The 14,692-nt window shown below is 27.2% G+C and overlaps 1 protein-coding gene across 2 annotated transcripts in view; it reads right to left on the reverse strand.

Moving 5' to 3' along the window:
* Positions 1 to 14,692, reverse strand: part of LOC123301533 (semaphorin-2A) — a 441,589-nt gene that overhangs the window by 23,180 nt on the left and 403,717 nt on the right. For both annotated transcript variants that reach the window (XM_044884308.1, XM_044884309.1), the window contains exon 5: positions 7,481 to 7,588. In XM_044884308.1, the coding sequence (XP_044740243.1) occupies positions 7,481 to 7,588 (108 nt within the window). The remainder of the gene's footprint in view (positions 1 to 7,480; positions 7,589 to 14,692) is intronic.

Consider the following 14,692-nt stretch of genomic DNA (forward strand, 5'->3'; position numbering starts at 1 on the left):
ATACGAACGTTTAAAATACCTAATTAAACAAAGAAGAAGATATCCAATAGTGACGTCATACGTGGGTATCGCCAAAAAAATTACATATAAAACTTTATTTTGCTTAAAAGAGACGGACAAACTTCCATTTTCAATGTATAAGATATCGTTAGAATCCTTATATCAACTCGAGTAATATTGGCTTTAAATAAAATCTCGATATGCCGGATTTATGGTACCATTTTCAAATATACACTGAATAGTCATGGAAACTTCACTTCATTATGGGCTCACGATCCATTTATTAAAGTTAAGTATTAAGAACAGAACATACAAACAAAGTGTTATAAGTATTAAAATTATCATATCATTAACATGTCTATATGTTCATTACATGTTCATGTTTATGCTTAGAAACATGTTTTAAACATTAAAATTTATGTAATTATGTATTTATGTTAACATTGAATACAAAAATAAATAAGATACTCGTTCATATTAATGTACAACCAAGATAGAAATAGACTCACTTTTCGATAGAATTTAAACAAATTAAAATTGTATTAACGAAGTTAAAAAATTGCTATACTTTTTTTGTCAATTTTTTAAATCTTGTAATAGTGGCAGAATATATTATTTATGTAACATTCTAATAACTTAAAATAGCACAATTTTAAATTAGTGCCAGGCACTTAAAAATATTCGAACAACAAAAACCATTAAAAATGTCAAAATACATCGCCGTTTAAATTGAAATATAATCGTAAATAATATATACAATCAATCATTAAAATACTAAATTAATAAATACTCGTTTTGTAAAATAAATGTATTTACGACCAAAGACCTATAAATTATAAATTTAATGACTTTTAACACCTATAAAAGTTATATTAGTAGCAAATAGTGATGACTAGTGAGACGAGACGAAACAAAACGAGACGTAAGCTACTGAATTAGTTGTTTTTGTCACTAAAATAATATTATAAAACTAATAATGAAATAACTTTTAAATCAAATCCAATTATAACACATATATTTAAAACATCTATGGTGGATATGACCTTTGGTGGTTAAGAGTTATAGCTTTCTGAATATAGGAGCCGAATAAGTTATAACATTATAGAGGCATCTGGAAACGTGAAAGTCAGTGCTTTATCAAAAACAATTTTTCATTTTTATGCACAGTTCTTAATTTTGATATGATTTTAAAGCTTAAAACTTAAGGAATATTGATAAAAGTTTTTCTATGTAAATGATAAAACATTTTTAAAAGCACTTATTGACTAAAAGACCAACATTTATTACGACTTCTTCATATACCAAAATGGTAATAGGGCTGTTTTGTTATAATTAATTTATCGTAAATCGTACAAAGAATCGACTTGAAATTTACACAGAAAGCGTAATAAATACTAGCTAATTGACACGCAATCTCCGGTTTTTTTGTATCACTTTCGTTTTGGTATCAAAACACTTTAACAAATGAACTGCCTTAAGAAATAAAAATGGTGGAAACGCAAATAAATGATGTAACATATCCTATCTTATAATGTACAATGCATTTATTTGCAGTTCCACCATATTTATCAATACAATAAGATAGTCTTCTTCAATATCTAGAATATATTAAAGTTTTTACACTTTCGTTTTTGGTATCGAAACACCTTAAGCAGGAAAACCGTTTGTTATTGATGTACCTAGTAATACCTAGTGAGTGCCATGAGGATGCAACAGAATGCAGATGAAAAATATAAAACGATATTATTTAAAACTTTTATTAGCTATACATTCGTTATTTGTTGACGTTTGAGTTCAACTTTATTAGTAGAGTTTAAAACGCAAAAATGGCTATTTACACGCTAGAAAATACATAAAAAATATGAGAGAATCTTACAAAAATAAGAGAGAAAGTAGATTAAAAAACGCCCTATCTACAAGTTGCTACAAGAATTTGATGAATGACATCATGTGACATCAAATTGGATCTAGTTTTACCATTTTTCCGAAAATCGTTAGCTTTCGGAGGAAATACGATTTAAAAATAGGTCATTATTGTATTCAATCGTAAAGAAAACACCATAATTGTGGAACAAAATGCTGTAGCGAAAAGTTGTCAAAGGCAATAGAGGATATTCAGGCTGTGCCCATGACTTTGATCTACAATTATTGATTAACTTTAAGCGCATTTTGTTTCGATTAAATTTCTTGCTTGGTCTACAACGGTAATCCGATAAACAAACTTTAACGTGAACTGAAATTTTATGCAAGTATTTGTTATGTTAGCTTGTAACCAGACAAAATATAATATTTATAATAAAATTATTATTATTAATTATAAATTATTAAAAAAATAATACTAATAGCTTTTGTAACTTTTAAATAAGTTTTTTATTAGTTTGAATGCATTGTGCATATATTGTGTCATATGAGTTTATATAGCTTAAAGTTAACTATAGTTAACTTAGTTTAATTATAATTACTTATTAGTAATTATTTTTTTAATAGCTACTTTGTTTGACTTTAAAATAAATTTTAATCGGTTTATTTATTTATTAACTGGAAAGCATAAAATTTATTTATTTTATACTTAATTAAAAGTTCAAATAAATTAGCTATAAGCAATTAACAAATACTAAAAATTGATTGGTTTTACGATTATTTTTCCTGTCGCGATATCTTCCTTATTCCGTTATCAAATTCCATGATTTATCCCTCATTTTGAAGCTTATCATGCTAGATATTAAATAGAATAACGGTCTAAAAGTGTAACGCTTAGAAATAAAACAAGCAAGAGAATTAATTTACACATTTAATTTTGTTTATTATGTAATTTGTATATCATAATTGTCATAAAATTGCCTATAAATAATTACTATTGATTTTATATTATTTCTCTAGCCTGGTTTTAGCCGCGGTTACCGCACGGTGGGAATTTCTCACGGATCTAGCTGGAAATCATACGGGTACCGAATTTCAATTGATATCTTAGAAACTTATGGCCAAATGAATCAAATATTAATATTTCCATACTAGAATCCATATCTGAGTTCAACATTAAATTAAAAAAAATATAATTTTATTCCGAAACAAATCGAATTTCTGGTCGAATCTAGCATACATTTGTATTTGTATAGTTATTTAAATAAAATGATATTCATTTAGTTTTATTTTAAACAAATTTGAGCTCAACAAAATTTAGTTTGAGTGTGTTTCTTCAAAAGTGAGTTAATTTGAATTTAAATAAATATTACAGTTTTTTTTTGTACCGATCATATTATATATACAATTCTGTTGAATGTTCGATGTATGATATTCAAATCTGTTTTCGATTTGAGTTCTACCTTTTTATAGGTCGTTACTCTTGACTAATTTCAGATCTTATATCAATATTTTTTAAGGATCTTACAATATTTCCCGTACATGGTTTAGATTTTCCAGAACATTAAAAAAATACTTCTTGAACACGAGAAACTCGGTTTGTTTCCCTGGAAAATTCGATCTTTACTCTCAACTTTTTGACACTTGTAATCATTTTGCTTATCGACTTCTACTGGGTATGTTTGATATTGTGTAATAAGCGATAAATCGAGGCTTCTTTTCGGTATATCTTACCAATTTCCCGAAATATGTTAGCAACGAAAAAATCCTCTCTAAATTTTTCTTATTCTAGTTTAAACTGATTCAATTTTCAACCATCTTCGAGGTAGAAATAACAAAATAAGAGTTCCGTAGGATATCGATGTAACTCAACAGGTTTTTCAATCTCATTAGAATATAATTCGTAGTGTATCGAGGAAAAATGTTATATTCTCAATATTCTAGATTCTAGAGGGAGAGATTAACAAAAAAAACAACGTAGTATCTAATAATAATAATAATAATAATAATAACACAATCTGACTGAGTCAGTAAAATAGCAATTGAATCAAATAAAAATGCCTGTCTCTGGTGTAATGTTCTTGTCTATTCTATCGTCATCCTCCATTGTCATAGACATCGTCATGATCAAAACTGATTCTATTTCGTTTTGTCATGCTAGCAAACATGTTTTTATATACATGGTGGACATTAAAAACGGTTTGTCTGTCTTTTACATCAAATTTCTTTCGAATTAGAAGCAAACCAAGGTGAAACGGCTTGTACATAATTAATATTTGAATTGTAAAAAAGTCCTAAATTTTTCTGAACAAAAACAACGCTTTGGGAATATTATTTCTGATGATTTTTACAATTTCTGCAAATTTTGTTAAATTTTATGAAAATTCACAAATCGAAATTTTGGTAAAAGGAATCGTATACGTTATACTTATTTTGAAAAAATCACTTTGTCCTATTTCGAATACCAGTAGCTTAGAACTACGATAACAGGCTTAAATTGGATTTCAGTAGCCGTAGAATAAGTACACGGATATTAGGAAACCATAGTAACTTACAACAATACCCCACCCTTTTAATGATCTAGTCATTCCATAGAAAACCCAACTGCATTTTTTTAGGATTAAAGTCGGCTTATGACTGCTATATTGAATGCTTGACGTCATCAGTGTGTTTTTCCAAGAGTTCCTCTAGATTTTTTAATCAGCTTGTTGTAATGTGTTAGTACACTTTTCTTTGAGCCATTTTGTTAAAAATATTATATATACATATAAATAGAATTGAGCTACATATGTAGCTCAATAGACATACAAACATACAAACATACTGATGAAGTGAGCTACCATGTACAGAGTGTCTTGAAAGATTTGTTTAAAAAAAAAATATATATATATTTTTTTTTCAATTTTGATGATGAATTATAGAATTATAAATAACTTGATAATATAAGATGAAAAGATGGAATAAAGTTTTTCGATATCTGGAGAGATTTTCCAAATATAGAAAATTGTTAATTTTGTTTAATTATTTAGTTTTCGATCTTCCAAAATTTTGTTCTTATTTTTCGTCCACGTCAGTTATAACAAAATTCATAACCAAAGTTGAAAATAAGGTATAAATAAGTTCAACCCTAAATCAAAAATTGCCTTGGCGCTCATCCTACCTTAAGCAAAATTTTTCTACGAAAAAACAAACTTTAATAATGGGCACTGAAATTTCCTTTTCCAAAATTCGTCTTGCAAGGTTTATTTTGAGAAAACTTTAACCACTAAACAAGGTATGTAGATCCCCTAGGACCATCCTGTATAGCTCCCTTTATGTATACATGTATTACATACATATTTACGAAATAAAATAGAACTGCAGTGTCCCATTTTTCCACACATATATAGAACTACTGTTGTAACTTTATTGTATTTTAAATGTTCTAAGCTGGGAATAATAATATAATATAGCAGATGGGACCATTTATCTATGCATTTAAATTCCTCATACCTATCCAACATACTACTGGTGAGAGTAACAAAAAAAAAATATATAAAAAATAAAAAACAAAAAAATTGTCTTTTAATGTAAATTTATATAATTTTTTTTATTACATATGTAATATAATGTTACAGTTACAGTTAGTTACAGTTGTTTTGTAGGTAACAGGCTAATATAGACGGACCTATCTCAGTATGCATACGTTACATGATTGTATTATTATTATATCATATTACATTACAATTTATATGTAAACATAAATATATTTAAGTGAATAGTATATACAGGGTGGGTCACCTCATCGCGAGATCAAATATGACGAATGGGGCGAAGAATGTGATACAACTACTGTACGGGGTTGAGTGGTGAAGTTGACACAAACGCATGAGTTGTTTGTATGAAAGTAATTAACTGTTTAACAAATTGCAAATATTGTTGTTTTGAAATACAACATAGTTTTAAACAATATTTTTCTGATTGGTTCTATCACTTATAAATATAATAACAAAATAGTGATGTGATTGGCACAACCACATGGGCAGCTATCAATAAAATGCATGACTTTAAACTAAAATCAATCTCTTTCATAGAAGTAATGATTTTGTTTATTAAACTTCAATGATTTTGTATCAATGAATTCATATTTTAAATTCTATTTAGCTGTACTTGTTCTGATCATTAGGAAGTTTTTTTAAAGAATTTTAACTTTATTTCAATATGAAACGGCCAACTTCGAAATGATGTATGTTTCACTCGGTACAAAACACCAGTATTTTGGAGTAAGTGTATTGTAACATATGTTGTTTAGGGATAATATATACTGACGACGTGGTACATACTCCCACCCCGTCTCCGTAAAACTGTGCCCCTGGTAAGTATGTTATTATTTATAGTGATAACATTATTATAATTACACTTATTATTTATTAATTAACAAAAACATGAAAAGAATTTTTATTTCTAATTTTCCATATGGGAATTTATTTGGTTCGAGGCTGAAAAAATTATTTTTTTCTATGCTTTGACTATTATACAGTAATTGTAATTTATAATCTTTAGTCTCATCAACAAAAAATTAACCTAAAAATTGTACAAAGGGTTTCTTAAATATTGAAAGATTTGTTGAAAATTTCACAAAAAGATTTGTTGAAAATTTCGGATTCATTAAGGAAAGTTAAGGTGATTTGATACCAAAACGGATATGCTACCAAAAAAACGGAGATTGCGTGTCAATATAAGCTAGGATTTATTACGCCTTCTGTATAAATTTGAAGTCGATTCTCTGTACGGTTTACGATAAATTAATTATTATAAACAGCCCCTTTTGGGTGGCTGATAAAGAAGTCGAAATAAATGTTGGTTATTTAGTCAAAAAGTGCTTTTAAAAATATTTTACCATTTACATAAAAAACTTTTATCAATATTCTTCAAGTTTTAAGCTTTAAAATCAAATCAAAGTTAAAAACTGATTAAAATGAGAAACCTTTTTTTTGTTGAAAACACTGACTTTGATAGTTAATTTCTCCTAAGCCGTACAGATAATCGAAATGAATTTTTCAAAAAAGTCGTAAATAAGGATGATTAATTAATCGATAAATAAAATTTCAAATTTTTTGATTCATTTTCTTTTTTTCGAAATCGAAATACCTTAATAAATAGGTTTTTTCTTTTTTTTTTGTCGAACATTTTTACATTTACATTTCAGAATTTTTATTACTTTTTTTTATAAATGAGATAAAAAGCTTTTTATATATATATTTTTTAAAATATATAAGAGAAAATTTTATTTCCATGTAAAAAATTTGATAATTTCACGGATAAATAAATCTGTATTGTACATAAAGGCACTAATTACATGAGATATGACGTAAATAATTCATGGATTTAAAAAAAAAAATACATTTTTTTTTAAATATTATATTTAATTTTCTAAACTAATGCAATTTTTAATTCGAATTATCTATATGTATGTTATTTTTTTACTCATTAGAGATTTTCCTTTACTCGCGGTTTTCTGCCTGACAAGTAAGTTTTGTCAAAAAAAAAACCTTTACTGTATTTATCATAAGAAAACTTAAATGAATGAGAATTTAAGAAGAAATTTCACAGAAATTAAAAAAAAAAAATTGGTACTTACATAAACGACCCAATCCTTCGGACTGTGAGCATTTGTTCCACACATGTAGAGTCGACCTCCATCACCCATTGGTTGAATCACTCGAATATGATTATGGCAGTCGAAATGCTGGAAAAAAATTTAAAAATTAATAAAGGTTTAATATTCAGTTTTGAGTTTCAATAAAATTTGGTATTAAGAAGGGTTTTTGATATATTATCTTTTTCTATATCTGAGAAAATTACTTTCATTTATTAATGGCTAAATTTCCAAAACCAAAACAAAGTTTATAATGAAAAAAAAAAAAGGATTTCTAATCGTTATAGTTCGAAGAAAATTTGAATCTGACACCCAGATTAATATTTTTATTTCAAGAGCTCTTAAAATCAATAAATTATTTCAATATAAAATAATTTAATTCTAAAATAGTTAAATCGTCTTGCATTTTTATACCATGTATATATGAAATATACATAGTATATTAAGTTTAGTCCCAAGTTTGTAACGCTTAAAAATAATGATGCTAGGAAAAAAATTTTGTCATAGGTGTTCATAAAATCACCTAATTAGTCCATTTCCGGTTGTCCGTCCGTCCGTCCGTCCGTCTGTGGACACGATAACTCAAAAACGAAAAAATATATCGAGCTGAAATTTTTACAGCGTACTCAGGACGTAAAAAGTGAGGTCAAGTTCGTAAATTAGCATCATAGGTCAATTGGGTCTTGGGTCCGTAGGACCTATCTTGTAAACCGTTAGAGATAGAACAAAAGTTTAAATGTATAAAATGTTCCTTATCAAAAATTAAACAATTTTTCCGTAAACATCACTGTTTACCCGTGATGGCGCCAATTAGGCGGAAATTTTATAATATGTACTATACTTGATTATTAGTTATCTATGTTTCACATGTTTGTATTTGTTATGTGATTAAGAAATCAACACTGACTATGCATGGTATTTCAACAATTAACTCAGTCAATTGTTTCTTTTCACTTTTTTTTTCTATTTTTGTGGCCCTGAACATGCGAAAGCTTGACTTTTATATAAAGTGATTTTTCTTACTTATCTTAATTTTTTATCTTAAGAAAAATGATAAAACGATATAGATGATAAAACTATAAAGATAATATTTTATTTGTAATTTTTGAATTCGATATTCTATTATTTTCGAAATAGAAGCTATTTGTAATTTTCCACCGATTTTTCATAAAAATCTTTTATCGATATATAAAATTCATTAAATATCTGAGTCGCAATTTAAGTTATTATATAAAATTTAGCAAGAATGAAAGAGTATAAGAAAATTTATTTACTATTTCTACTAAATACACATGTTTAGAACACAACAAGTTCACGAAAAAAGCAATAAAAATCAATTTCCAATCTTTCAAAGGTCAGAAACACAAGAATACCAACAACAAAATTTAAGTATAGTAATATGTCGAAAAAAGTTATAAATTTAAAAAAAAATTGCACATATTTTTGTAGAAAAAGACATAGAAAACGGGTTTTTTGGCAAAAAATTCAAATAGCAATAAAATAAATCTTCTTTTACCTTTTATTTTTTTGACAGATTTTGAACTTTTGGGGTACGTTTAAGTAATTTTCAACAAGATGTACAAAAATTTAAGTCGAAAAGTCAAATAGTTATATGAGAACCGTTTTGTAAAATCAAAGTTCAAGTGAAACGCGCTTAAAGTTTATTTCTTAAATTTATACTTATATCAATATATACTTTATAGTTTATACTCATCAACCATTAGTTAGCGATTCTTGAACCATATAAATAATTACTAGTTCCACAAGTTACTGTTCTGAAGCCTATTTAGAAGTTATTGTTATTACGCGCGTTAAATAACATGCAAAAAATTTGTGTACTTATAAATTTTTACTATTTATAATTTCAAAAACAACACTTTGAATAAAAATTGTTTTATTCAGAATCGTAGGAACTGTTCTATCAAACCACATTTCAAGGAAAACGATTAAAAGTTTTATGTGTGTATATTATTAACATATACTCGATTTCGTTAAAATCGCAACAATTACAACACATCTAAGTCACATAAACAATCATCACATGTAATGATAATCATTTTATTAATCATTTACAGTGGAAAAAAAAATTATTAATCATGTGAAATTTGTAAGAAAACTTTTCATACAAGAGATTAACTACAACATAAATGTAGTAAAACCAAGGAAAAACATGATATTTGTAATAGACGCCCAAAATTCATAATAAATAGGGTCTATGAATAGTTAATAGTACACTGTATCCGAATGGCTTAATGTGTATCGGTTTGGAAGGAATCTCACTCAAATCCCGATTAAGTATAAACTTTAATTTTTTTCTATGAATTTTTAATATGAATTTTTGCAAATCAATTAAATTAATTTGACTACGCATTTATTATTGGGACAACTAATATTTATTTATTCATTAGGTTAATCTAATTTTACCACCCATAATGACTGTTTAAATTGTATGTATATATATCGGGTCATATGGCGAAGTGGTGAACGAGTCCGACTCGTAGTATTAAGATCGTGGGTTCGAAACCCACTAAGGTAAAAAATTTTTTTTTTCCCTACGTTATTAATTTAAGTTTGTGTAACAATCCCACAGGTGTTTTAGTCACTCAAAGTTTTTCATTAGGTTTGTACAGCTTTATCACCGATAATGTCTCTTGATATTGTTTCATCATATAAGATGTGTCGCAGCTCGGTGTTAAGCGGGTGCGACTCGTAGATCGAAGGTCTATGGTTCAAAGCTCGGGCAAATAAAAATTTTAAATTTTTTCTCTACATTTCATGTTCTGATTTATTCAAATTAATTTCATTAATTTAAATGCGTGTTCAATTTCCGCGCTTTTTTCGGGTGTGGTCAATCAAAATTATTCATTAGGTCAGTAGTGTTTCATCGTTCATAGTGGACAGTTGGTTACATTTGTGCTTTGTGTTTCACCTTCATTTGACTTCCAAACGTCAAATTTCATTTTCGAATTTGTTTCTGAGTAAGTTTTTGTTTTAATTTACATTTTTCTAATTCTTTTTTTGTACATTGTAAAATTTTATATTATATTTAATTTGTTTCACATTTTGTCCAAATACTTTTTTACACAAAACTTTTAATATTAATTAAAAAAAGTTATGTTTGAATCACTTGTTAATTTTTTTCCAATTGAAACCATATTCTAGAATTATTTTTCTTATAATTAGTGTATGACTACAAGTTTTTTTTTTATTTGATTTCAAAATTTTTCGAACCTGCGTTTATTCTCAAGAAGCACAGTTTTAATATTAATAACTATAATTTTTATTTAAGAACGTTCATTCATCAACCTGTTTTGCTATGTGCGTTTATATGGAAACAGTATTTAAATTTGAAATAATTTTGAAATTTTTTTTGAAATTTTATTAAAATTTTTAATAATTACTAACTGATAAAAGTTTCAAGTATAGTTATCGATATAATTTTTGAGAAATATCGATTTATATTTTCCATTTAAACCTATGTTAAAGATTAATTTTTGTCACTTTTTGAATTTAAAATTTAACATTAATTACGTTTCGATTAATTTATATAATTGTATATTTTTTCTTTCTTAAATCATTTAAACTTTTTTATCATCATAATTATTTTTATTTGTCTACTTACAAGTCTCATGAATGTACGTCCTTAAATGATTAACTAATTAATCAACAACTCCGTTACTAAATATCGAAAAAAATTCTATCAAAATAATAAATAAAACTAAATTTGTATTCAATTGATTTCAACACTCCTCAAATTCCTCAAATTATGGACTTAGCAAATTTGTGAAATTTTTGATTTGATAAACCTTTGGTACAAATATCAGCCAGTTCATTTTTTGTAGGTATATAATCAATTTTTTTTAAATTCTGATCGAATGAAATGTTATTTAAGTTCACGTACATGCGTGAACCTGTTTTGCTACGTGCGTTCATAGGGAAACAGTATGTAAATTTTAAAGAATTTTAAATTAATAGAAATTTTTTTGAAATTCTATTAAAAGTTTAAATAATTATTACCTGGTAAAAGCTTGTAAAAAAAAGTATTGGTATCGATATAATTTTAGAAAAATATCGTATTTATATTTTCCATTTAGTCCCATATTAAATCTTACTTTTTGTCAATTTTTTAAACTTAAAATTCAATGAAAATAATTCGATAACAGGTTATTTTTCTTGTCTTAAATCATAGAAAATCATTTAAACTATCGCATAACCATATTGTTTTTTATTTCTCTACTATTATCGTTGACGCATATACGCCCTTCAATTATTTGGAAATAATATATTTTGAAAATCTAAAAAACAAAATATTGTTGCATTAGCTAGCTGCGGTTTGTAAAATGAATGTTTTAATATTATCGTTAAACCAGTAATTTTTGAGGATAATCAATCAAGTATTCAATAAGTTAAGAATTGGGAAAGTAAAAGAAGTAAACATATTGGCATTAAATACCATTTCATTCGATCAGAATTAAAAAAAGATAATTTAAAAATTGAACATATACCTACAGAGAATCAATTGGCTGATATTTGTACATACACTAGATAATAATAAAATTATTTTTAATTATTTTAATTATTTATCACTAAAATATATTTATTCATTAGGTTGGTCCAGTTTTATCACCGATTATGGCCGTTTAAATTGTAACAAGCATCAAGTCGTGTGGAAGAGAGTATAGCGAGTCCTACTCCTCTTACACAGGTATGGAGTTCAAAATCCAGGTAAGTAAAATTTTTATTTTTATTTTCTAAATCTCATGTGATAATTTATTCTTAGTAATATAATTAATTTGAGTGTGTGTTTTACTATTCACTATGAATAGCTTATTTATTTGACATTTATCTATTCCCTTCATTTGAATTCCAAATCTTAAATTTCATTTTCGGGTTTGTTTCTAAGTAAGTTTATGTTAATAAAGGTAAATTAAGATTAAATGAGCCATCTTTAATTGTTTATGCATAAATATTATTGCAAATTAAGCAATTTTTAACTTTTAGCCCAGAGATATTTTTGGTTTTTTTCAATTTATTTTACTCTAAATATCAGTTCATTAATTTAAATTTGTAAAATCGGTCTGCCCTATATCCTGAGAAGCGACGTTGACTAACTAAGGTTAGTATGATGTTTCTCAGGAAAAACTCGTTCGATTTGTTGCATGTGTTATAACACTATGAGAAATTGTGTAGTCAAAAATCAATTTTTTCTCGTTATGTCTGTCTAAAAGCTAAGCGCCTCGATAGGGGATTATGTATCAACTCATGATGACGGTGAGACGGGACATGCAAAAAAGCGCAGTCATCACTTAAAGTGAGTTAGGTATATCTAGACAGATAATGTACGGAAAAAATGATCTTGATTGCATGGATTTTTCGCCTGTGTTATAGCCTGTGATATATTGGATTGGTTTCATTCTGGGGTAAGTCAACTTATAACTGGGTTGAAAAATTGCCTAATTTTTCTTTTTAAATTTTTTTTATTTTCTTTTTTAAATATATTATTTTAAATTTGTAAATTCGGTCTGCCCTAAATTCTGAGAAGCGACGTTGACTAACTAAGGTTAGTATGATGTTTCTCAGGAAAAACTCGTTCGATTTGTTGCATGTGTTATAACACTATGACAAATTGTGTAGTCAAAAATCAATTTTTTCTCGTTATGTCTGTCTAAAAGCTAAGCGCCTCGATAGGGGATTATGTATCAACTCATGATGACGGTGAGACGGGACATGCAAAAAAGCGCAGTCATCACTTAAAGTGAGTTAGGTATATCTAGACAGATAATGTACGGAAAAAATGATCTTGATTACATGGATTTTTCGCCTGTGTTATAGCCTGTGATATTTTGGATTGGTTTCATTCTGGGGTAAGTCTACTTATAACTAGGTTGATATGGTTAATTCAAATGGACCTTCAGAAATATTTATGCATAAAGGTTATTGTAAATTAAGCAATTTTTATTTATTCCTTTTCTTTTTAAAATAATTGAATTTTTTTCCAGAGATATTTATGCTTTTTCATCTCCGACAATGTCATTCGTATAATTCTGTGTTTGTGACTTGTAAAATTCATATCCTATCCTAGAATTACCTTTTTTATCATATCCTATCCTAGAACTTTCTTTAATTGTTTATGCATAAATATTATTGCAAATTAAGCAATTTTTAACTTTTATGCCCAGAGATATTTTTGGTTTTTTTCAATTTATTTTACTCTAAATATCAGTTCATTAATTTAAATTTGTAAAATCGGTCTGCCCTATATCCTGAGAAGCGACGTTGACTAACTAAGGTTAGTATGATGTTTCTCAGGAAAAACTCGTTCGATTTGTTGCATGTGTTATAACACTATGAGAAATTGTGTAGTCAAAAATCAATTTTTTCTCGTTATGTCTGTCTAAAAGCTAAGCGCCTCGATAGGGGATTATGTATCAACTCATGATGACGGTGAGACGGGACATGCAAAAAAGCGCAGTCATCACTTAAAGTGAGTTAGGTATATCTAGACAGATAATGTACGGAAAAAATGATCTTGATTGCATGGATTTTTCGCCTGTGTTATAGCCTGTGATATATTGGATTGGTTTCATTCTGGGGTAAGTCAACTTATAACTGGGTTGAAAAATTGCCTAATTTTTCTTTTTAAATTTTTTTTATTTTCTTTTTTAAATATATTATTTTAAATTTGTAAATTCGGTCTGCCCTAAATTCTGAGAAGCGACGTTGACTAACTAAGGTTAGTATGATGTTTCTCAGGAAAAACTCGTTCGATTTGTTGCATGTGTTATAACACTATGACAAATTGTGTAGTCAAAAATCAATTTTTTCTCGTTATGTCTGTCTAAAAGCTAAGCGCCTCGATAGGGGATTATGTATCAACTCATGATGACGGTGAGACGGGACATGCAAAAAAGCGCAGTCATCACTTAAAGTGAGTTAGGTATATCTAGACAGATAATGTACGGAAAAAATGATCTTGATTACATGGATTTTTCGCCTGTGTTATAGCCTGTGATATTTTGGATTGGTTTCATTCTGGGGTAAGTCTACTTATAACTAGGTTGATATGGTTAATTCAAATGGACCTTCAGAAATATTTATGCATAAAGGTTATTGTAAATTAAGCAATTTTTATTTATTCCTTTTCTTTTTAAAATAATTGAATTTTTTTCCAGAGATATTTATGTTTTTTTTTTA

This window comes from Chrysoperla carnea, chromosome 5 (assembly GCF_905475395.1).
Source record: "Chrysoperla carnea chromosome 5, inChrCarn1.1, whole genome shotgun sequence".
Classification (NCBI taxonomy): domain Eukaryota; kingdom Metazoa; phylum Arthropoda; class Insecta; order Neuroptera; family Chrysopidae; genus Chrysoperla; species Chrysoperla carnea.